Here is a 24,757-nt window from a genome sequence, read left to right as displayed (position 1 = left end):
AACAGAGATGTGTTAATTGACTGACACATAATGTTAGTTGAAGTATTCCATACTATAATCAAACCTGTAGTATTTCCTTAATTAGTAAGTGCCCAAGTTGATAGCTCTATATGATTTTCATAAACAATAACAAATTTTCTAAATTACAACATAATGGTTTTATCCTCTCTTACAGGTGTGTATAGTGAATCAAACACATTATTTAAATAGATAGGACTAAGCTTTACACAAAGGAATGACATGTGAAATCAGGCCTACTTTAGACAAGGAGAGTGCACTGGTCTGACCTGGAAAAGGCCTTTCAACCCAATTTCTCTATGATTGTGACTGTGCTAGAGGAGGAAATGCACTAGATCTTCCTGGGAACTGGCTTCTAATCAAGTCAGAAGATACTTTTCCAGTGAACATTTTCTGATGACGTAGGGGTGTACACTTAGAGGGTTTTGTATGGTGGTCAAATCCTTTTGTGTTTTCAATGAAAACAAACACTCATTTTTCATTAATTATCTTCTTATTGGAAGAGTGCATGATTTCTTAGTACTCTCATATTAGGTGTTAACTAAAGATTAATTTTATGGGAAATGTAAAAAGAAATATGGTTTTATCTGGTGGAGCGATTTATTGTTGACTCCCTAACTTGAAATATTTTATAAGTGGTTTAATGGAAATATGATGATTGATGCAGAAATTACTATAGAAGCTTAACAGAAAATCAGGTGACTTGGTATCTCCATCTACATTCTTCACTAGCCACTCAGCATTCATTAGTGAAACAGATGATGGAAGAGATCAAGTTTCCTATGAACACAGTTTATATTAAAAAGAAAAGAAAGAGATGTTAGCACCCAGAAGACCTAGTTTATATTTCAAAGTATATTTGGATATAACCCAGTTTTAAATATTTCTTTGCTTATTTCTCATACAGCTTTGCTAACAGCAAGGACAGAGAACTAAAAATAGTATGTATACGAATAAGAGTTTATTACAGAGCCAGCAGCCTGGCACATGTGTTGTGAGTAATGAGTTCTTATAGGCAGCTGTCTAATGAACACCTAACCAAAAGAGCAGGGCTAGGATTCATACCCTGTCCAAGTAAAGATGCAGAAGATAATCAGCTTAAAAACCTTGGGACACAAAAGAAAACCAGCTAAATTGAGGAAAAGGTCAAAAACATCAAAGAAAGAGAAGTGCTTTTAACTTCCATACCTAAAGCTAAATTTGATATGGACTGATTCATTATTGGTAGAAATAAGCCCATTTTTTCTCTTTATGTTTTCTCTTGTTATCCTAGTGAGAAAACATTTGTTTTTTTTTTTTCTTTTGGATTTAAGTAGCTTTAATTTCAAAGTTTTTCATCTTTCCTACTTGTATTTTTCTTAGAAATTCATTGACTAACACATCCACTGTTTCATCATGACTTTTATTTGGCTGTATAAACACACTGGAAGAGTATATGTGTTTGCATATGTATCTCTACTCTCTAAAACAAAATCCTATAGAAGTGTAGATATTTACTATGTGTGCATTAAACATGTGTTAAGTTCACTATAGAGTTTTTATGTTAACATGATCTAAAAAATCCTATAATAAGGTTAGGCATGGTGGTGCATGCCTTTAACTTGGGAGGCAGAGGCAGAAGGATCACTCTGAGCTCAAGGCCACCCTGAGACTCCATAGTGAATCCCAGGTTAGCCTGGGCTAGAGTGAGACCCTACATTGAAAACCTTCCCCTCAAAAAAATCCTATAATAATTATATTCTTTCCATTCCTCTTAAGTGAGGAACTTGAAACAGAAAATAAACTGTCTAAAGAACTTCAATCACATACCAGTAAGGTATAAGTTTTAAGATTAACAATAATTTATTTTTACCACTTTATTTTTTCATGAAATAGAAATTAAATTGGGATTTTGTTAAATAAGTTTGATTAAGACATTACTTTATGAAACATATAAAGCAAAAGTCAGTTTTGTTACTGTCAGGAAAAGTATTTTGATATAAATCTACTGTGAAAATTTTGAGCAGTGCCAAAAAGGAAGAAAATAAATAAATGACAGGCACTGTTACAAACAAAAGACACATACTAAATTACTGTAGAATGATGGGGACAAACTAGGAAAAGAATCAAATGGTTTATTTTTATTAAAAAGTTATTGTCAAAATTGGCAAAATTATGATTATCTTCAATTCTGTTATAGCTTTGGTCACATACATGACCTAATAATGTTTTATTTCCATTTTCCATACTTTCAATTTTAATAAAATAGAGATATAAACTAAAGACATATTGACCTTGCATAAATCTTATTAGTCTGGCTCTGTGAAAATGTTTAGCTAGTAACAAGTTTCTCTTAAGATATACTATTTATTTTAACTACTAATTTATACCTAGTGAAGACTTGATTATAATGTATATAATATTCATGATCAAATGAGAGAATTTTATTGCAAAATGCTGGTTGGTACCTGATGTATGCTTCTATTCATTCTGTGTTGCAACATTTAAAAAGAGTTGCCTTTTCTTTTCTTTTTTTTTACCATGTCTTTTCTTTTCTAAAGAAATACTTATTTACTAGAGAGATAATGGGAGAGAGAGAGAGGAGAGAGAGGGAATATGGGTGTACCTCAGCCTCTGGTCACTGCAAACGAACTCCAGACACATGCACCACTTGTGAGTCTGGCTTTATGTGTGTCCTGTGGAATGGACTCAGGTTTACATGCTTTACAAACAAGTGCTTTCAATCATGGAGCCATCTGCCCACCTTTCTTTTTCTTTTTTCAATAACACAATGTGTCTGAACTGTTTATGAGGTATAGTGTGTTTCTCTGCTTTATGCATATGTTCAGCTTAGAATAATGGGTACCTCTGTTAGACTAGAGTCTTTGGACTTTTAGATTCATGTAAACTCTTAAATCAATGAAAATATTTTTAAGAAAAACCTGTTTTTATAAAAAGTCCAATTTAATACCAAAAATTACTGTATTTAAAAATAAATATATTTTACTGGTGTTACCTATATATAGATAATCATATGAGTTTTCTGTACAGTCTTGTAGAGCAGCATGCATTATTGACTCCAATAAACAATCAAGTTTGAAATGGCTTTAGCCTTGTCTGATGCCTGGAATACTTTATATGGATAAGAAAACTACAATAGAAGCTTTAAGTAGAGATAATGTAGTACTATTATGTACTAAAACTGAGAGCACCAAACCCTAGTCTTAGCAAATATCAAAATTTTGAAGAGAAGGAGTATAATCTGTGCTACTAGCACAGAGAAACCACACAGGGGAGTATGCTTAATCATAGGTAGCATTTTCCATGTCTGGCATTAATTACCCATTATCCTCCAACTTCTCAAACCAACCTTAGAAGATCTCAGTTGTTACACATTTTGGTTATGATTGGTGTATAGGTAAGCTCACAGTCTGGTAGAGATTAAAGTACTTGATGGGTTTGCTTAGTGGTTAGAGAAAGAGTTGAAAACAGAGCTCAGGTTTAATTTGATTCTATTTTTTTTTCTTGTTATCAATATTTCTTTCAACCATGGAAAAATTAATGGGGTGGATTCTTCAAAAGAAAAAGCAATAAAAATAAAAATAAATAAAAGATAATGACTTAAGCATGAGATTTAGATGTAGACCACAGCAGTCTTTCAATTCTCAACTAAGTTACCTTGCCTAAACCCTTGTTACCTTTTAGTAGAACATTGAAATTGTATTTCATAATATACAGTTATGATCTTCAATATTTGAGTCTTGTAAAATTCCAGAGGCTATTTATTAGCTTAATGTAGAACAAGGAATTTTAATTAAATTTTAATGAAACTGAAATATTTTAAGAATATTGGAAATGGAAGAGTTTAAGTCCAACCATACAACATTATATGTAATACCAGAATTTCTCTGCCTTCAAGAAAAGCATATCTGGGCTGGAGAGATGGCTTAGTGGTTAAACACTTGCCTGTGAAGACTAAGGACCCTGGTTCAAGGCTCGATTCCCCAGGACCCACGTTAGCCAGATGCACAAGGGAGCACACATGTCTGGAGTTCGTTTGCCGTGGTTGGAAGCCCTGGCATGCCCATTCTTTCTCTCTGCCTCTTTCTCTCTCTGTCTGTCACTCTCAAATAAACAAATAAGAATTAACAAACAAAAAAAAAAATTAAAAAAGAAAAGCATATCCACTAATTAATATAATTAATAGGCCAACAATGTAGTTGCATGCTCTTATACTGTAATGATTATCATTTTAAAACTAGCTTTTTGCCTTCGAGCTATCGGGGTAAAGACCTACAGGAAAATTACTGTCGAAATCCTCGAGGGGAAGAAGGGGGACCATGGTGTTTCACAAGCAATCCAGAGGTACGCTTCGAAGTCTGTGACATTCCTCAGTGTTCAGAAGGTAAATGAGCCTGAATGCCGTGTGGGGCTCTATCCCCTTATGTGTAGGACTGTAACTCACATTAAATATACCAGAAATGAATTAGTTGCAATGAATGTGTTGTTCATCCAAATGCAACCATAGACAGTTATGCCAGCATTCTTATGTAATGTTTCACAAACAGTGAACAGCAGTTTAATGCAAAATAATGGAGCCAGTTGCTGATTTGAATTTCAACAGCATCCCAGAATGTCCCTCTGGAGTGGAAACAGTGGGAATTTACTTAGGCTCACCTATCTCCAAACCTGCTCCCACAGATCATCTGATGGAGCTTTGGGGAAAAAAAAAATACGAACTTTTTAATAATAATGCTAATCTATTATTCAACACCTGCTTCTGCAGATAATTGGTTACAAATGCACTGATGTAGTATGACCATTCTTTAGATCCAGGAGCTATTAAGACTGGGGATCTCTGAACTCAATACCCTCTTGGATATTTTGGTGACATGTGGCTAGAACCAAATCTATCACATGCCCTGGAGCTAATGTTCACTCATAAAATAGAACCCAAAGAGAACAAAGCCATGGACCCCAAGCTGCCTTGAAAGCAGACACCTGTCCTTGTGTTTGTACCTCTTGTATAGAAAGCCACTGCCTTTACTTGAAATAAAGCTTTGAAGTAATGGAAAAGTTCCATTTCAGCATTGTATATGGTCTTATTTTCTCAGTTATTTGGCTTCCAAATAAATTGTTATTTATCAATTCTGTTAACACCTCTATAATTTACCAATCTCAAATGAAATATGGGTTAAATTCTTTTAGAAATTTATTAGAATTCTAAAGTCCTTGGGGAGGGGAATAGGTTACCAGAATGTTGTCCAATTTTTATAGTAAGATATCTTATCTGTTTATTGACTAATAGTTTAAAAACATATCCTCCATGAATACCCATTTCATATTCTGCTGATATCACATGAAAAGTAAAGGCTATTGTCAGCTAACGCCATGGAGAAGGTGAATATGTTTTTGTTGTTAGTTTTATCAAAGCCTTTGGCTTCATGTGCAAGAGCCAGTTCCATCTGTTTGTAAATTTTTCATTTCCATTCCATGTCATATTTTGTTCCCTACAACTTCTTCATTGTTTTCTTTTTCTTTAAAAATAATAAACTTATCTGTGATAACATTATGAATTAGTCTGTTTTGTATGAATAAGTCTGTTATTCATATTTGTCTTAAATTTACACATGGAAGAAAAAAACACCCTATTATAGGGAAATCTCCACTATTATAGTTTTATGGAGTTTGAAAATCACTGGCAATAAGTTTTGCTTATTGGTTTTGTTGGCCTGAGACCATATGTCCAAAAGCAAGTAATTTGTTCAAATTTTATATGGCTTACCTAACTTGCATGAACTGCCTAGTCCTTGTGGGAGGATGATTTTAAAAATTATTTATTTATTTAAGAGGGAGAGAAAGTAAGGGGGATTTAAGAGAGAATGTGCATACTAATGCCTTCAGTCACTGCAAATGAACTCTAGATGCATGAGCCACCTTGTGCATCTGGCTTACATGGGTCCTGGAGAACTAAATCTGGGTCATTTGACTTTGCAGGCTAGTGCCTGAACCATTAAGCCATTTCTCCAGCCTGTAGGAGTATGATTTTTAAACCCTGGTTCATAAGAAACACTTTAGTCAAAATACACTGAAATAGATCTAGAATAAGAGGTGACATAGAATGTAGAATAAAAGTGTGAGAAAAAATAACGTACTTAAGCCTCATCTTCACAGCTTGTTACGGTGCACTTCCTTAAGTCTTTAATATTTGAGGCCACAAACCACTTATAGACAAATATATTTTCTTATTATGATAAAAGATGCATGGTGCTTTCAGCTGTGGTGTCACTAAAGGTTGCAATATATGCTTTCTGAAAACAATTAGGGTTTGATAATAGCAAACTAGATCTCCTTTGGGAAAAATGAATTCATAATTGTTCCATGGGCCAAACACATTTCAGGCAATGTGTAGTAAATGGAGAGACATTGAAATAGCTAAAATGAGCTAATCTGGAGCTTAATATAGGACCCAAATTAAACACCATTGAGCATATATTCACAGAAGAAAAGAGAGCTATTTATAAAAGGGGTCATAAAAATGTAAAAATGATACACATAAAATATAAATGTCCACTAAAATACATGTATGAGGAAGAAATCTCAAAATACAGAATGCTTAAATAGTATAATGGATAGGCCATTTTTATCTATGAAGTTAACTTATTAAATGACAAATTTCAAAGGTAATATCATTATCAATGTACTAGTAATTGTCAAATATTTTAAATTAAATAAAATACTTATGATCAAATTTTGGACTATTCTTTAAAAAACAAAAAAATATAGATTAGTATAAATATTTAGAAATGTTTGTTCCTATATGCCTGCCTGCTTTGTTAGTAGGTGGGTTTGGCCTTCTTGATGCTTGACTAACAAATGTTCAGAATTCCAGAAATTTTAAAAGAAACTTCAGGGCCTAGAGATGTGACTTAAGGGTAAAGTAGGTATCTAGCACTGAGTTACACTTCTAGTACTGAGAAAAAAAATATGTATTGAAAGTTTGGCCTTCTTGACATAAATTCAGAATTTGTATATCTGTTCTTTTTCACTAAACAACAAGCATTCAGTGATTTGCCTTGCATAAATTGGTTGATCCAGTTACTTCCCCATGACCTGTTTCCATCCACTACTAGGTAAGAAATCAAAATCTATACCTATAAAGAAGGTAGAGTGTTATGGAGACAAATTGGAAATAGGTGTACCTACTTCCTAAAACTGTTTTTACAGATCTATCCTAAAGTGTGCCCAGTCCAGATTTTTAAAGAAACAACTGAAAGGAATTAAGAATAAGGGTCAGTGTGGGATATTGGAAAGAACTTGTATAGATCAGAAGACCTGTATTTTACACATAGGTTTGGCATTTTCTATTTTAGTTAAGTTTCTTAAAACTTGTGTGATCTTTTGTTCTACACTTTAATAATCAAATGATGCTTTCAAGTATAGAATAAGTAAGAAAACATGCTATTTTAGCATCAATCACAGGACCTATTTAGTTCATACTCCAACAACTTTTGTTTGCCTTCCAAAATCTAACATCTTTGATATATTTATTTTTATCACATTAGGATATTGTTTCATTATATATTTTTCATTTATAATTTATCGACTTTTATGTACTCTTCCAAGTTCAACTAATACTAGTATACAAAAATACAGATAATACTAAAGTCTTAGAACATTAGAGCAGATCACAGAATCTACAGTACAGTGATTCAGAGTCCCAGGCACCAGCAGCATCAATATCTTCTGAGAAGGCTCTGACCAGGCCCACAAAGTAAACATTTGGAATTTAACAAGAACTGAAGGAAATTTTTTTGCACATCAACTTTGGGAGAAGCACAGATCCATCACACTCACTCTGAAATGTAGTTATTCATTCATTCATTACATTTATGCAGCATTTTTTTCTTAATGTTACTAAAAATCTAAGTCTAAATTTTTTATAATAATACCTATAGTGGGGCTGGAGAGATGGCTTAGTGGTTAAGCCCTTGCCTGTGAAGCCTAAGGACCCCAGTTTGAGGCTTAATTCCCCAGGACCCACGTTAGCCAGATGCACAAGGGGGCACATGCGTCTGGAGTTCGTTTGCAGTGGCTGGAGGCCCTGGTGCGCCCATTCTCCCCCCCCCCCCATCTGCATCTTTCTCTCTCTGTCTGTTGCTCTCAAATAAATAAATAAAAATTTTAAAAAATACCTATAGTACTACTTCCAGAAAATAGTTATATTCATTTTCATAAGAGGTATTCTATTACAAAATGCATTCAATTAAAGAGTTCTGATAGACATATTTTGACATATGAGAGTGTACACAAGAGTAGAAATTATATTTTTATGCATGACTTTTATGTGTGACTAAAGTGCTCCATTCTGCTTTTTAATTCAATACAAAGGAAGAAACAATGACACATGGGGCACTATTTTCATAGAGGATATCAAATAATGCATTCTTTAAAAAAAAAAAGGCAAAGTAGATACATTTTGTCCCCTATTCATATGGAAAGGAGAAATGTGATGAGGCATAACCTATGTTAAGCATTTCAGTGTGGAGGTGACCTTGGATAGCCTGAGCCTGAGCACCTTTATCAGTGTGCTCTTGGACCCCTCTTATTTACAGCTCAGGTGCTTAGTGATTGCATTGTGGAGACTCTCAGAATCAAATGAGAAAAACTGAATCATTCCTTTGTCTTAGTTCATGAACTAACCTATGTGAAATAAAGTAGATGAATCAAGCCAGGAAATCAATCCAGATCATATGTTCCAGACAGTGAACAGTTAATGTCCCAATACATTACAAATGTAAAGGTTTCAAAAGAAGAGATGGTTTTTAATATTACACATCAAATAGCTCCCAATATTTATTTGGCTGGATTCCAGTGGGTAAAACTGAACATTGATATATTTCCCCACTTCATTTAAAGTTAGGTGATCAGTAATCATGCCACACAAATGATGTGTTTGGGGAAATTTGCCGGATTCATAGATGAGCCAGACAATGATTTATTTGGCAGGATGCTTGCTGTGCTGCAAATCAGCCTTGTGTTTGAGGAGTCTCATTTGTAGCTACTTGATGGGATTCCTTTTCCGTGTGATATGAGATCAGCCAGAAGAGAACAACTAATTATCCCCACACAGTCATCATTTAGATCTTGCATAAATTATATCAGATTACACATTTTAAATAACTGGGCATGCTGAGTGCAGTGGAGGGTCATCTATCCTAAGGTAGGTAAGATAAGTCTGCCAAGTCTACTCAACATGGATGATCCCTGCCAGAATGGAGCTTTGAATTAAAGGAAGAAAAGCTTAGGTTCTTTGAACTATGGCAGATTTCTATCCAGAGATTACCTCTTAACTGTATGGTTTCTCAACAATAGCACTAGCTATAGAAATATGACAAGTATTCAGCTTAACTTGTATAATTAATTGTGTGTGTGTGTGTGTGTGTGTGTGTGTGTGTATGTGCAACACAAGTTGAGACAAAAACACTATTGTGTTGATGATTTAGGCACTGAGATCCTTGCATAGTGGACTGACAAGGGAGCAGTCTCTAAGGGTTTGTCATATATTTCTAGTTTCTGTGTAGCTTCTGGATGGTTGCAGAAAAGTTAGTAAAGCAGTATGATAGCCTTATGGTAAGTCACTATTACAGTAATTAAAATATCATTGAAACTGTGTGATGAAATTTAAAGACAGTATTTTATACTATGCATGAACATTAGATCCCAACTTATAGTTAGGATGGCTTTTTAAAATTTCACTAATTATATGATTTGCTATTATTTACAAAGAACATTGATTTTCTTGATTTTGCTACCAAAATGATTAATGTTCCCTATTTTAATTTGATTAGCAGAATGCATGACCTGCAATGGGGAAAGTTACCGAGGTCCAATGGATCACACAGAATCCGGCAAAATTTGTCAGCGCTGGGATCATCAGACACCCCACCGTCACAAATTCTTGCCTGAAAGGTAACATGCTATCAAGCCTTGTTTCCAATTGTTCTTCTTAATAACTACTGTTTGCTCTGTGGCAATTTGCAGTGGAAATTCCTTTTATATGTTTTCTTAATAGGGCCTGTCACATAGAATTTCCTTTAATTTGATCATAGCTGTTGGAAATGTTATTTTAGCTGGGGATAGTCTTGGGACAAATAGATTTATGATGCAGTGTATCACAATACTAGCTATACTTTAGACTAGTCTTTGCTGACTAGTTAAGAATCCTTAGTCTGTGACTTGGTGTTTCCATATTCTTATATTTGGATGTCATTTAGCTATGCATATCCCTTGGTTGTATCACCTTATTAAATTTGCCTGTGTGTATGTAAAAAAAAAAATCACTAAAATTAAGATGGTCTTGTCTATAGAACCATCAGTAAGGTACAGAATGGAAGCACTAACAAATGTTTCATCTGATTTCTCATAACAAGAACAAACAAAAATAAAAAAAATCCCAAAATGGAATAATGATTAATGACCACTTTGGTGGACCTGGCTTGTGGATAGAGACAATATTACAAAGTACAAGCAAATCTCTGTCTAACTCAAACTCCTTAGAGTGTCAAGAATTATAGGCCACATGTACAATACTTTGATATAGGTCATGTCCATAGAAAGGGAACGATGGTACAAGCAAGGAACAGGTTTTTAAATGTTTTATCTTGGTATATTTTAAAATTTCCAATGCGGCCACTAAATTTGAAGAAATTAGGCAATTAAGAGCATCATTTACCCAGAAAAAGGTATTGAGCTCAAATAGTTAACAAATTATGTCTACATTTCCTATGAATTTTTTAAGTTGAGAAAGGGGAAAAGAAATAAAATTATTTTTATTATGAAGACTAAAAATGTAAATAATTAGTAAGATAAACCATACCTTCCCTTGCAAATAGATCTAAATTTTTCTCTCCTTTTTTTTCTATTTTTAAATTTATTTTTTCTTTTTGTTTGTGTAAAAGAAATTAAATTAAAATTCTTTTTTTAAATGCCTGTCATTCATTTTAAGTGAGGTCAGAAGGAATATGGTAGCAATTAAATTCAAGTCACCAATTCAGTACTGTTCATTTAAAGAGAGGTGGGATGTGGAGAAAGTGGTGTGATGGAGTTTGTCTCTTGCTTGGGTGGAGGTGAGGGCATGACCCAGAAAGGCCCTGCTTCCAAAATTGAGCTATCATTAGTAGCAGAACTGTTGCAAGGAAACTTTCAGTATGAACTTTCAACCTGTCTTAGAAGAGGACCTGTTTTCCTAATGAGCATGGTTGAAGAGGTCACGTTTTTGGAATTTATCTTTAATTGAGATAAGGATATGGTTAGGATGTCAAGCAGTAGGCAGGTCCAACATGGACCTAACTTATCAACAAGGATGATACTCTATACTTAGTGGAAGATGTAAGTTAATAAATTTGATAGTTAGTGACTGGCTATCCTTACAAAGCCAAAGTAAAAAATGGGCTGTCTCTCCAGATTGTAGCACCCAGGGTGAGTGGGGAGCTGTCCTTTGAGCTGAGAGCTGTGTGGTGTTTCCAGGCAGATTTACATGACACTTTTCTTGGTGTGGTTTGCAGATACCCCGACAAGGGCTTTGATGATAATTATTGCCGCAATCCTGATGGCAAGCCGAGGCCATGGTGTTATACTCTAGACCCTGACACCCCTTGGGAGTACTGTGCAATTAAAATGTGTGGTAAGTCAGGGTCAAATTTATTGCTTCCTTTTCCTCTCACAGACTGGTTCTAAGCAGGCGGTTATTAGGGAAACAGGTTAACAACTATTTCACTTGTTGCTTTGGTATGCAAAAATGTTAGTATTTTAAGAATGTAAAATATAGAATGTGTTTTACATAATCGTACTCAATCTCTTAAATTTTCAAAAACATTACTTTGAAAGGGATACATAAGTATGTACTTATTAAAAGTAAAATATGTATACTTCTGTTTAAAAAACTAATATTCATGTCCAGTGTGGTGGCACATGCTTTAATCCCAGTACCTTGGGACGCAGAGATAGGAGGATCACTGTGAGTTTGAGGCCACCCTGAGAGTACGTAGTGAATTCCAGGTCAGCCTGAGCTAGAGTGAGGCCCTACCTTGATAAATAAATAAATAAGTAAATAAATAAATTCTAATGCTATCAAGAAAATAGGGGGGAGGGGACCTGCAATGGAAGAAAGGGTTGAGTATAATATCTCCAATATTATAAAGTCCTTAGGTCAGTACTACCAACCCTGGATCTTTTCCCTGCCATTTATTGATTGTGACAGTATTTCCGTGAGTGGTAGACATTGTCTCATAAAAGTGTCTCAGGAGTGCTATAAGTCGAGCCTCCTCTGGCTGTCCTTGTGCACAGTCTGCGTTTGGCCTCATCTCAACCTGCTTCTTAGCAGCTTCTCTCATCTCTTTCCAGATGCTGGTTCATAGTCGGTTTCTCTGAATTCATGTTGCATGGCTTATGTTGCAACCCTTTAAAGTAGTTTATGTGTAATAAATGCATTTATCCTCTTTGTAATTTTACTGGATATTAATTCACTAGGAACGTGCTTTTATGGTTAGAGGTCTTATTATTTTTTTTTTTAATTGGAACCTAGGTTGCATTAAGACCAATGGGATTGCACTCACATATTAAGATGCAACACTACTATTAGTTGGCTTGATAATTTAAAGGTATACATAGGTACAAATAACTGCAAAGGAATTATCTACATAAGATCAGAGGTCAGCATCCAGATTAACAATGACATTATGAGGACACAGGTAGCATTTGTATATTTTCTTATAGAACTCAATGGGGGGCTGGAGAGATGGCTTAACGGTTAAGCGCTCGCCTGTGAAGCCTAAGGACCCCGGTTCGAGGCTCGGTTCCCCAGGTCCCACGTTAGCCAGAGGCATGTGTCTGGAGTTCGTTTGCAGAGGCTGGAAGCCCTGGAGCGCCCATTCTCTCTCTCTCTCCCTCTATCTAGCTTTCTCTTTGTCTCTGTCACTCTCAAATAAATAAATAAATAAATATTAAAAAAAAAAAGAACTCAATGGGTAAAGTTCTTTGAACAGACTAACTCAGTATCATTCACATTACTAAACAGTGAAGACCTGATAATAAAAGGAAATATTTAGGGCATCTCATAAAAGAAAGACATAGAGAGAGATTTGGTCTGGTATATGTGAAGTTACTACAAAATCTGGAAGTCTCTCCTCATGAAACATAGTGTTCCGAGGATGCTGAACCATCTGTTTAGCCATATGACAATGTTTCTGTGTATCGAATGCAACATGACCACTCTTTGACTTACTTAATCATACTCATCTTTTCATTAAATTATTAAATTATTCAAATAAATTTAACAAATCAATATTTCCCTTTCCTTTTTTTTTGGTAGTTTAGGTACTATTAAAACTTCTTGTCTGAAATAAGACCAGTCACCACATATACACACATATGAATCCAAACCCACAACATAAACAGACACATATACAATATATGTGTGAGTTCATACCACACACACCACACAAATACATTCATCTGCACATTTGCCTTTTACCATCATGCACACATCAGGAAATCCCAAGGTCACTATCCTTTTTGCTTCTAAATCAAGCTTTGTTATCATTATATAATGTTGTTGTTATTTAAAATACTTTTATTTATTACTTATTTGCAAGGGGAGAGACAGAGAAAGAATGGGTATAACAGAACCTCTTACCACTGAAAATAAACTCCAGATGCACACACCACTTTGTGCATCTGGTTTTATGTGGATAGTGGGGAATTGAACCTCTGGCCATCAGGCTTTGAAAGCAAATGCCTTTAACCACTAGGCCATCTCTCCAGCCCCCTAAATCAATTTTAAGTGTATTTTGAGAGAGAGAAAGAGGTAGAGAGAAAGACATAGAATGGGCCACGAGGACCTCCAGCCACTGCAAATGAACTCAAGATGCATGTGCCCCCTTGTGCATCTGGCTTGCATGGGTCCTGGAGAGTCGAACCAGGATCCTTTGCCTTTGAAGGCAAATGCCTTAACCACTAAGCCAACTCTCCAGCCCTTAAGTGTATTTTAAAAAGAGATCTGAAAAGGAATAAAAGGTAATGAAAATGATACTTTGTATTAAGTAGTTTTGTTTCTCTTTCTGTCCAAAGAACAAATTGGTCAATTGAAAGTAACATAATAAACAGTTTGGCACTTATAGGCTGTTAGACCTAAGATAAGTATAGTAAACTTTGTGAATCAAACCTATATAGTGTTTTGCTAAAATAATCTTAGTTTTGAGAATGGTTTAGAGAAGCACAGTCTTTAGTTAAAAATTATATATACATTACAGGTATAAGGAAACTACCTTTATTAACTTGAGTGACATATAGTTGATGTTCAGGAAACCTAAGAAATGTTATTGTATTAGTATTTAAAATATTTTGGCTTGCATATCTGGTAAACCTAACAGTAAAACCTGAGACATTTGGTAGTGACTACAAGGTTGCACTAGTTTCCTAGTGTGACACAACAAATATCCAAAAAATATCCATAGATTTATTATTATACAGTTTCTCAGGTTGAGAGTTCAGGTATGACCTAAGTGTACTTTGTTCTCAATATCTTACAAGGTCATGACCAAAGTGATTCCCAAATCTATGGTCTCCTTTAGACCCAAATATCCCATTTAAACTCATTGCTCTCTGTAGAATTCCAAGTCTAGAAGCATTAGCTCCTGGACCACCTGAAATTCTCTGACACAGGACCTTCTCCACAATAAGACACTTTACTTCTTCAACACAGTAAAGAGTATGACTTTGCTGTGAGCTTCTGACCTCCACATTCTCTGTATAAGAGATCACCTGATTAGGTCCAGCTCACTTAGGTTGATCAACTTTTTTAACAGCTACCTTAGAACTAATTTAAACAGAGTTTAATGTAATTGCAAATCCTCTTCATTTTCTTTGTAAAAATGACCTAATCATGGGTGTGCTCTCCTAGCATTCACAAGATGCATTACAATCAAGAGGAGGGGAGTGCACAGATATGTATTTCAGTAGGGGGATCTTGGGACCATGTACATTTGATAGCTGATTATCTGGTCAGAGTTGTTTCATTTATATTATTAAATTCTTGGCAGCAGCTTCCTGGCTGTTAGTTGGGACAAACATTCTGGACTTTCAGTATGCTTGAAGTTGGTTATTTTATACTTTATTTCTTCTCTTCAAAATTGAATAATTTTAATACCTGATGATTGTGTCAGTAAACTTCAGTTGTCCTCATTTATTTACTACCATAGAAAAGGCTGGAGAGATGGCTTAGTGGTTAAGGAGCTTGCTTGGGAAGCCTAAGGACCCAGCTTCAATTCCCCAGTATCCACATAAGCCAGATGCTCAAGGAGGCATATGTGTCTGAGGTTCCTTTGCAGTGATTGGAGGCCTGGGATGCCCATTCTCTCCCTCCCCTCCTCTGTCTCTTCTTCTCTCCCTCCCTCTCCCTCTTTCAAATAACTAACTAAATAAATAAAATATTTCCAACCTATAGAAAGATTTTCCACGTAAGTTAGTAAATCCTATTTCTGTCCTACAAAATTTGGTCATGACCTACATGATTATGTCAGTCAGAACTGACTGTAGGAGTCAGTAGGCATGGACAGTTTAAGGAACTCACATTCTAACTCCTCCACCTTCATAACAACTCTTTCCCAAAGTCCTCAACCTGATTGCACATGCTGCAGAAGTCAGACCAAGTTCAACACCCCACTTTCCCATTTACAATTTCCCTTTCTGACTTTATTGATTTACCATCCCACCTGAATCTTATTCTTTGTCTTTGCATGTAAAAATATTGGAGACACTAAACACAGAGATCATTGAAAATGCATTTTATGCATATTCATACTATATATCAATTATGGACTGCTAAAAATTGCAACTCTGTTTATCATTCATACATATGTGCTTTTATGTGTATATGTGTATGTATCTTTCAGTAGCTTGTGATCACAGAAAATTTAAAATTCTAATTTCAGTATAAGAAACCCTTCCAGGGCAATATAATGAAATAAGAAAAATACATAAAATAAGTCACTACAGAAATAAAGAGTATAGGTTAAAGCAGCAAGTGGTGAGAAGATGAGTGAGGAAGGATGCAAACAATTTTACAAAGGCAGTGCATATGTTAGCTTACATGTGGGAAATGGGGCAAATACAGAGAAAAGTCTACAGTACTTCCCAAAGCATTGGGTAGATATATGTATGAGAGGTACTAAACAGGGGAAAGATAAAATCCTCAGTTTTGCATACATTCAGATGGGGCACTGGGGAACTATGTCCACAGCATATCTAAATGTAGTCTTCCTTGTGACACTGCAGAGTTTCAAAACAGAAAAGTGACAGCAAAAGCCTTGGGTACCAGAGAATGTCTGTGACCCTGTGGAGAACCTGAACAGAGGTGTGGCTCCTTTCCACAGAGCGTGTATTCAGTAAATATGTACTGAGCAGGTGCTATAAGGCAAACACTTCTCTAGATGTTAAGGGGGAGAAAAGTGAACATGAGGTGTTCCAGATCCTATGATAAAATTGAGATTTCGGGGCTTTTCAAAAAGGAGTAAAACAAAGCTGGCACTGTCCTTATGTTGAGAAACTCTTGATTTTTCTTCTGCTAAATGAGCATCTTTTTCTTCCTCCTTCCCTTCTCCCTCCCCCTCCTCTTCCTCCTTCTTTTTCTTGTCACTTTGAGGGAGAAATAGGAGCCAAGTAATTCTTTCGAACAGGTAGCTAGGAGCAGGGGCCTATGAACAACAAACAGATGCATTGGCCAAACTGAAATTCAGCCTGTGATGCTGTTTCATCCCTCAGCGACAGCACCCAGTACTGCTTCTCCAATCTAACACAGTAAGTAGGTGGCCAGGCCTCTGGAGTAGCCCCTCGGAGTCCAGACCAATCAGCTGTCTCCCAGACTCACTTCAACCTGAAGGTAAAGCCCTCCAGGTGGGCAAGGTCCTCTAGGCTATTCATCTCCCTGACACCTGAAACTCCAGGTCTCTGCTCTGGTAAGGCCTCCCCAGTCTCAGCCTGAGCTAATTTTCATTATGTTAGTCTCTTTTAAGCTAGGGGATCCTTAGTAACTGACCTCTTAGCTTTTTTCCTAATGTGAAATAAAAGACACATCCTTTTGTTACACTCCCCACGTTGCTGTAGTTGTGTATGTGCATGATCTTTTAAGTTCTGGCCCACTCTAAAGCCCCTTTCACATTTTTCTCCTCTCCTGTGTTTAGCTTCCTACATGGGCTGGCATGTCCTGCCTCCATGTGGGCAGACATGTTCCACCTCCTCTCCGGATTTATAATCTCACCATAAATATAGTTAATGATATACAACTTATCCTTCTCAGTATGTTTATTTCATTTTTTTTTGTTAAAAATGGACAAGTTCCCAAAAGTTGGGGTTCATAAGCCTCTTCTAAACTTTAAAACCCCATACCAACTTGATTGTATATACAGTTTGTCCCTAAAAGTGAAGGATGAATATTGTTCTTTGTCTGAAAATGTGTATGAGGGTGATCTGTGATAGCCCCCATTGTTTTCATGAGTACCTATGTGTATTGTTCATGTTTAAGTGTTAGTATGAGTATGGGCTCATGTGTGCGCGTGCACGTGTGTGTGTGTGTGTGTGTGTGTGTGTGTGTGTGTACATATCCATATGTGTGCACATGAGTGTGAAGGCCAGAGGTTGATGTCTTCTTCAATCACTCTACACTTCAGTTTTTGAGAGGAGGTCTTTCCCTAACCTGGAGCTCACCGTGCCAGCAACCTTAGGGAACCTCCTGTCTCTGTCTTCCCAGTGTTGTGATTACAGGTACTCACTGCCACACCTGGCCTTTATTGTGGGTTCTGGGGATACAAACTCAGGTTCTCATGCTTGAGTCATCAACACTTTACCTTTCTTCCTCAGACAGGTTTCCACCCTGCCCTTCCCAGCATATTCCTCAGAAAGGACTATCTACCCAAATGTCAGTAGTTTACAAATATTCCAGTTATGTAACTTTTGAAAGTTACATAACTTCCCAGCATATGGAATTTTAGAATACAAGTGTATCCCTGGAGAGATGGCTTAGCAGTTAAGGCATTTGCCTGCAAAGGCAAAGGACCCAGGTTCAATTCCCCAGGGCCCATGTTGGCTAGATGCACAAAGGGGCACATGCATCTGAAGTTTATTTGCAGTGGCTGGAGGCCCTGGCATGCCCATTCTTTCTCTGTCTCCCTCATTCTCTGTTAAATAAATAAATAAATAAATAAATAAAATGATTTTTTTAATTACAAGTGTAAAATAACATTGAAAGTGCTGTATGAACCCAAATTAAATACAGACTTTTTATTTGTGGTTTTGCCTGCTAGTAAGTTCTTACTCTGGATAAGTTTACTTTATATATTAGTTCATGGCTTTTTAGAGAAAAAAAAAAAAAAAACCTGCTGAGACTGACACAATGTGTTAGCTGAACTCCCTTCTTCCCAATGTCCCATAGAAAGCCTCACTGATTATTTAAACAAGTTCACAAACTACTTGAACTGAAGATACCCTTACACTTTTAATATTATTGGGAACCTCAAAGAATCTAGATGTGTTTTATGAATCTGTACATCATATAGTAAAATTAAAACGAATTTTAAAAAATAACAGCCACATTTGATGGTAATAATATTTTCATTTATTTATTTGCTTATGTGTGTGTATGTGGGTGTGTATGTGTATGTTTGATAGTGTTGTTTATGTGTGGGGCATATGGTATATACAGTTGTATGTGCTTATTTGGCACCCCGTGTGCTCACCTGTGTTGACAAGAGGGGAAGGTAGGGTGCCTTCCTCCATTGCTCTTCTGCCCATTCTTACTTGAGCCATGTCAGATTTGGGATAAATGGCACTGAGACCATGTTCTTGGGTCAGAGGTCAGGCTTTATTTAACACTATCAAGAGTGTGGCCAGGTACCAACAAGAGGGGAAGAATGGGAAGGTAACCCTGAATTCATCCAAGAAGGAAAGGGCAGAGCAAGGGGGAAGAATGCCCGAAACTAGAGAGTGGAAGGTAAAAGAAGAAATTCTGAACCCCTGAGCAAAGGAGTAAAGTGAGACAGAATGAGAGCAAGAACAGAAAAAGAAATAGGAAACAGAGGAGGGAGAGGGTAGAGAGGGAAGAGAAAAGGGATTAAGGTGTGTGTGTGGGGGGGAGTAGGTATGGCAGGAACGAAGAAGACAGAGAGGCAGCAGGAGGGTTATTAAAATTTTGGGGGAAATTCTACAATGTGCCACACTGGGTGTAGAGGAGGGAGACAGATGGAACTCTACAGTAGCCAATCTGGCTGGACCCATGTTGAATTATTTTGAGATTGTGAGACTGTTACTCAAAAGGTGAAGGCATGGAGGAAGCTGTTCTTCCTCTTGAATCCCAAGCAGAGAAAGCCTAGTTCAATTACCATCATAGCAGAGAGGGATTCTTCATCTCAGAATTCTTCTGAGCAAACCTGGAAGAGTAGGGGAAGTCAACTCTCTTTAAGTCTCAATTACCTTAACAGAAGGTAGTTCCAGAGCCCTAAGCCACTGGTGTATGACCTACTGGGAAGAATGGAAGACTGGAGGGAGTTCTGGAATTCTTAGAAGCCAGACTGTCTTACTGATCCTGGATATTGCAATTGCTTCCCAAACCCCAGTGATTCTCTTGTCTCTGTTCCCCACTGAATGGGAGTTACAGAAGCGTGTGGCCATACCCCCTGTTAATACGGGTTTCTCAGGCTTCCATAGGCCCTCATACTTATGTAGTAGTAAGTACTTTGAACTGCTATCTTTCCAGCCCATACATATATTTTTATTAAAAAAATCTATACATTTCAGCAAATAGAGAAACATGTGATACACACACACACACACACACACACACACACATATATATATATACACATATACATATATATGTATATATATATATATATATGGGAAAATTTATGGATTTGCAGATCTTTTTATGTCAGTCATCTTACTAGAAGGTAGCTGACTCTGTATATGCTTGTTTTCATCTTATGCATTAGCACAGATCACATGATGAATGGAAACCACTACTGTATAAAGGGCAAATGATCTCTGAAAATAACTATGAGTCTATTTCCTCAACCCCTAAAAGGTTCTTGAAAATCCAAGACTTTCCTGGACTCCCTAAAAAGCATATTTTGTTACACTTCACAGAGGATACACAACTGGGATCTACCTGCTGCCTACTCCAGTTGTTCTCTCACCACGAGGCACTCACGTCTTTAGTAATCTTTGTTGAAAATATGATCTTCTTTGATTTTCTTCATTAATCCTGCAGTAGTCTGTTCTGGGATTTAAATTCTCTTTGGCATAATTATGTAGTTCCAAAACCAGATGCATAGTGTCATCCTAGCGCTGTCCCTCTCCTAGCTATTGACCTCACACTAGCCACTGCCAGTTTGTCTCTGGGAACGTTCTTTCTTTCTTTCTTTCTTTCTCAATTTTATTAACATTTACCATTATTATAAAAAATATCCCATGGTAATAACCTCCCTCCCCTGACCTTCCCCCTTGAAATTCCATTCTCCATCATATCCCCTCCCCCTCTCAATCAGTCTCTCTTTTATTTTGATGTCATGATCTTTTCCTCCTCTTATGATGGTCTTGTGTAGGTAGTGTCAGGCACTGTGAGGTCATGGACATCCAGGCCACTTTATGTCTGGGGGAGCACATTGTAAGGAGTCTTACCCTTCCTTTGACTCTTACATTCTTTCCACCACCTCTTCCGCATTAGACCCTGAGCCGTGGAAGGTGTGATCGAGATGTTGCTCAGTACTCCAATCAATTCTTTCCAGCATTATGATACCTTCTGAGTCAGCCCAAGGACACTTCCATCTTAAAAGAGAAGATTCTTTACCCAAATGGAGAGTAGCATTAATATAAGGGTATGAATATTAAGAGAAGTGCTTACTGGGTAGTTTGATAAGCATAGTATATAGATATATCCAGACATCAGCAGATGTTACACCCCTAGGGCTCATGACTACCCCTGTTTTAAGTTTTCAGTAGCAGGGATATATTCCTCCCCATGGAGCAGGACTCCAGTCCAATTGTAGGGCATTTGGTTGCCACCATGATAGATGTGCCAGTATTGCACCCGTTGGCTCATTTGTCCTGGCTGGCCAATTATAAGGCTTGCAGTATCCACTGTTGAGGATCTTCACTGGTTGTATCTCTTTCTTCCATTGAACTGCACATAGAATTGCTTCTTCCAGCTTTCTGTTAGCTGGTCTTCATGGAGGAGGTTATCAGCTCAGTTCCAGCAGGATTTCTCAGTGGCTTTGCAGCCGTTGATATTAGGAGATATTATTGAAAAGTGTGTATTTGTTTTTGCCATTTTTTTGTAGTTCTGGTTTTACCTTTGCTTTCTTGTGTTAAATGGTATTTGAGTATAGTTTGTTTTTCATGGTTCCTTGTATGTGTGCTTTTCTTTTTCTTCAGCATGGAGGATTCTTTCAAGTATTTTCTGTAGAGCTGCTTTTGTCTTCATATACTTCTTTAGCTTGCTTTTGTTGTGGAATGTCCTTATTTCTCCATCTATTTGAATAGATAGCTTTACAGGATAAAGTAACCTTGGTTGACAGTTGTTATCTTTCAGAACTTGAAATACATAACTCCATGCCCTCCTGGCTTTTAAAGTTTGTGTTGAGTATTCTGCTGTAATCCTGATAGGCTTGTCTTTGTAGGTAACTTGATGTTTCTCTCTGACTACTTTCAATATTTTTTCTTTGGTTTGTATGTTTGGTAGTTTGGTTAAAATATGTCTAGGAGAGGTTCTTTCCAGGTTTTGTCTGGCTGGTGTTCTAAAGGATTCTTGTATTAGCATTGGCACCTCTTTCCCAATTTGGGGGAAGTTTTCTTCTGTGATTTTGTTAAAGATGCCTACTATGCCTTTGGAGTGAACATCTTCTCCTTCTACTATGCCCTGACTCATATGACTGATCTTTTCATAGTGTCCTGAATATCTTGAAATTCTCACTCATACTTTTCTATTAGTTTGTCTTTCTCTTGTTGGACTGTATTATATCTGGCAGCTTGTCTTCTAGCTTAGATAGTCTGTCCTCTCCTTCATCCATTCTACTGGTGAGATTTTCTACAGAGTTTTTATTTCATTAACTGTGTTCTTCATTGCTAGTAACTCTGATTGGTTTTTCTTTATTATTTCTATTTCCTTATTTATGTCTAGTATTGACCTCTTTATTTCATTAAATTGGTGTCCTCTGTTTTCTTTAATTCCTTTGATTTCCTCTTTCATTCCTTTGATTTCTCCTTTGACTGGCTTCTTTGAACATATTTATAATCATTGTTTTGAAATCTTTCTCAGGCATTTCCTGTAACTCATTCTCATTAGAGGTCATTTCTGATGCATTAATACTTTTTGATGGATTTATATTGTCTTATTTTTTGGTGTTTCTTGTGTTATAATGTATATATTTATGCATCCTGGATTATCTAATGATTGGATTTTCTAGTTAGATGGGTATTATTAGATGTATCAATCAATCTGATGTTATATATCTTCAGATTAGGAGCTTACATTGCTAGGTGTGGCTCTCAAGACACTGAGAGTATCTATAAAAGTGACCTTTTAGTGTTTGGTTTGTCTTCTATGAGAGTATTCATGTAGAGTGAGTAGAACCAAATGCAGATAGTTTCTAAAATTTAATTAAGCAATATACACTTTCAATGAAAAACAGTGCAGAGTATTTACCCAAGAGTAGGTATTATGACAACCACATCCTCTGTCTGTCCCTTAGGCTATGTGGTTCCTCACCCACTCCCTTAATACTGCCAGCAAGGAGGTTAAGATTTTGGGTTTGTTGAGGGTTCCAAATTAGCTTGTGACCATGTGAGACCCTTCCCTAATGTGTAAAAGAAAAGGAAACAAAGCCACTATAAGTCAAAAAGCAACAAATAACAAGCCCAAAATACAGCTTATTTAAGAATGGTCAATTTGACCATCCATGAGATTTAACATATAATTTATCCTGATATGGAAGGTGCAATTAGCACTTCTGGTTCAGGCCTATATACCACATTTATTAGGCAGGTACTGATTGGTGTAATCCCAGTTACCTTTTGGGATAGTTTTGGTGTCAGTTATGCTGTTCCTGCTTGAGTCCTGCTGTTGATTCAGGTAGATTCCGGGTCCCTGGCCTGCTGCTCTGTTCATTGGAGCTGGGCACTGGCAGTGGAGGAAGGCTGCAGATGCTGCTCTAGTTTTCATGCTGTTCCACATGTTCTTCTACCTTGTGATCTGCTCCTCAATTGTTCATTGCTATTCTCCCTTCACGTTTCCTGAGTTTGCAGAGAGCTCCAGTGTGAGTGATCTGATATCATTTCCTCTTTTACTAATTAACTCACCTATTCCTCCCATTTCTATTTTGAGACAGGGTCTTGCTATGTAGTTCTGGTTTAGACAGAAGTCACTGCTGAGCTCATGCTGGCCTCAAGCATGCAGCAGTCCTCCTGCCTCTGCTCTCAGTTCTGACTTCCAGTTTCATTTCTTAAGTTTTCCACTTTGCCTTTTTATGCCCCTTGTTATATAGTCAAACTGATGTAAGATTTGGGAGTTCTGGAAGGGCTATGAGCTTTAACCTTTGGGCTCTTATCTATTTTAACAAAGAATGAGAAAACAGACACTGAAAGGAATAAATTACAAATTATTCAATTCATTTAAGAAACAAATTATGAATTATAAAGGTGGGAAAGGCTTATGTCAGAAAGGAAGTCCCTTCCTTGCCTGGAAAGGGTGAAATGGGAATTTTGTTTTCCTGACAAATATAGCAATGTACACCAATAAATTTGAGGTATTCCTGAATGTTTTCCCTGTGAAGTCAAAGAATTTAAATCCATAAACCAGAGGTTTAGAGAGACTTTATTAGATTATGAGAAGGAAAGAAGAAAAAACACCTAGAACTCTTGTCATGTGGAAGGCTCAGGAGGAGCAACCCAAATTGGAGTCATTTGTAGATTCTGAACAGGGTTGATCCTAACCTACTGCTGGGCTCCACTGGCAGACAGGTAGTGCTGAGGAAGGACCAGGCCTGCTGGTTCCTCCCAAGGGGTTGAGGAAGAGGGTGAATGTCAGATGACTCAAAAACCCTTCCTAGTCACTGGAGGAAAAACCACACTGAGTTGGTAGCCTTGTGGAAGCAGGGACTCTCAGGAACTTGCTTTATTGTTCTGAGCAGTTGCCTATATCATGTTGGTGATGAAGGTGGGGATTTTAGGATGGGGGAAGAGGTAAGGGCCAATAGTAAACTGTGACTATTGAAATGATAATTCCAACTCCTAGGTGGAGGTGGCAGGCAAGAAGCCATTAGGCATCTTGCTGAGTCATAGCTGGCCAGAGACTGGTCGCCAAACTTTAGCTAGGTTCATGGAGTTCCACTAGTCCTCACGCCTGGGCCGTTCAGGGCCCAACATCTCCCCCTTTTGTGTTTGTAAAAGCATTAGTCACCATGGCCCCTGTCTTAGATTGTCCCTTTCTGGAGATCTTACCCATCATTGGGTACCAGGTATTTAGCTCAGAGCATTAGTCATCATGGCCCCTGTCTTAGGTTGTCCCCCTCTGGGGAGCTTACCCATCATTGGGTACCATGTGTTTAGCTCACTGAGAACCCACTCCATGGCCTGTCTTAGGTTGTCTCATTCAGTCTGAGATCTTACCTGTCATTGGTCACATGGAGGGCAGGGGAGGTGGCAGTGGGTCATC

The 24,757-nt window shown here is 37.1% G+C and overlaps 1 protein-coding gene across 2 annotated transcripts in view; it reads left to right on the top strand.

The window, feature by feature from the left end:
* The window catches only part of Hgf (hepatocyte growth factor), a 109,603-nt gene that overhangs the window by 15,213 nt on the left and 69,633 nt on the right, over positions 1 to 24,757 (top strand). Inside the window, exons 6-8 of one of the 2 annotated variants that reach the window (XM_045161053.1) lie at positions 4,260 to 4,402; positions 9,849 to 9,969; positions 11,565 to 11,683. In XM_045161053.1, coding sequence (XP_045016988.1) covers positions 4,260 to 4,402; positions 9,849 to 9,969; positions 11,565 to 11,683 — 383 coding nt within the window. The remainder of the gene's footprint in view (positions 1 to 4,259; positions 4,403 to 9,848; positions 9,970 to 11,564; positions 11,684 to 24,757) is intronic. The other variant, XM_045161054.1, reaches the window with a different exon arrangement.

Source organism: Jaculus jaculus, chromosome 10, assembly GCF_020740685.1.
Source record: "Jaculus jaculus isolate mJacJac1 chromosome 10, mJacJac1.mat.Y.cur, whole genome shotgun sequence".
Taxonomy (NCBI): domain Eukaryota; kingdom Metazoa; phylum Chordata; class Mammalia; order Rodentia; family Dipodidae; genus Jaculus; species Jaculus jaculus.
This window is presented reverse-complemented; position numbering and strand designations above follow the sequence as displayed.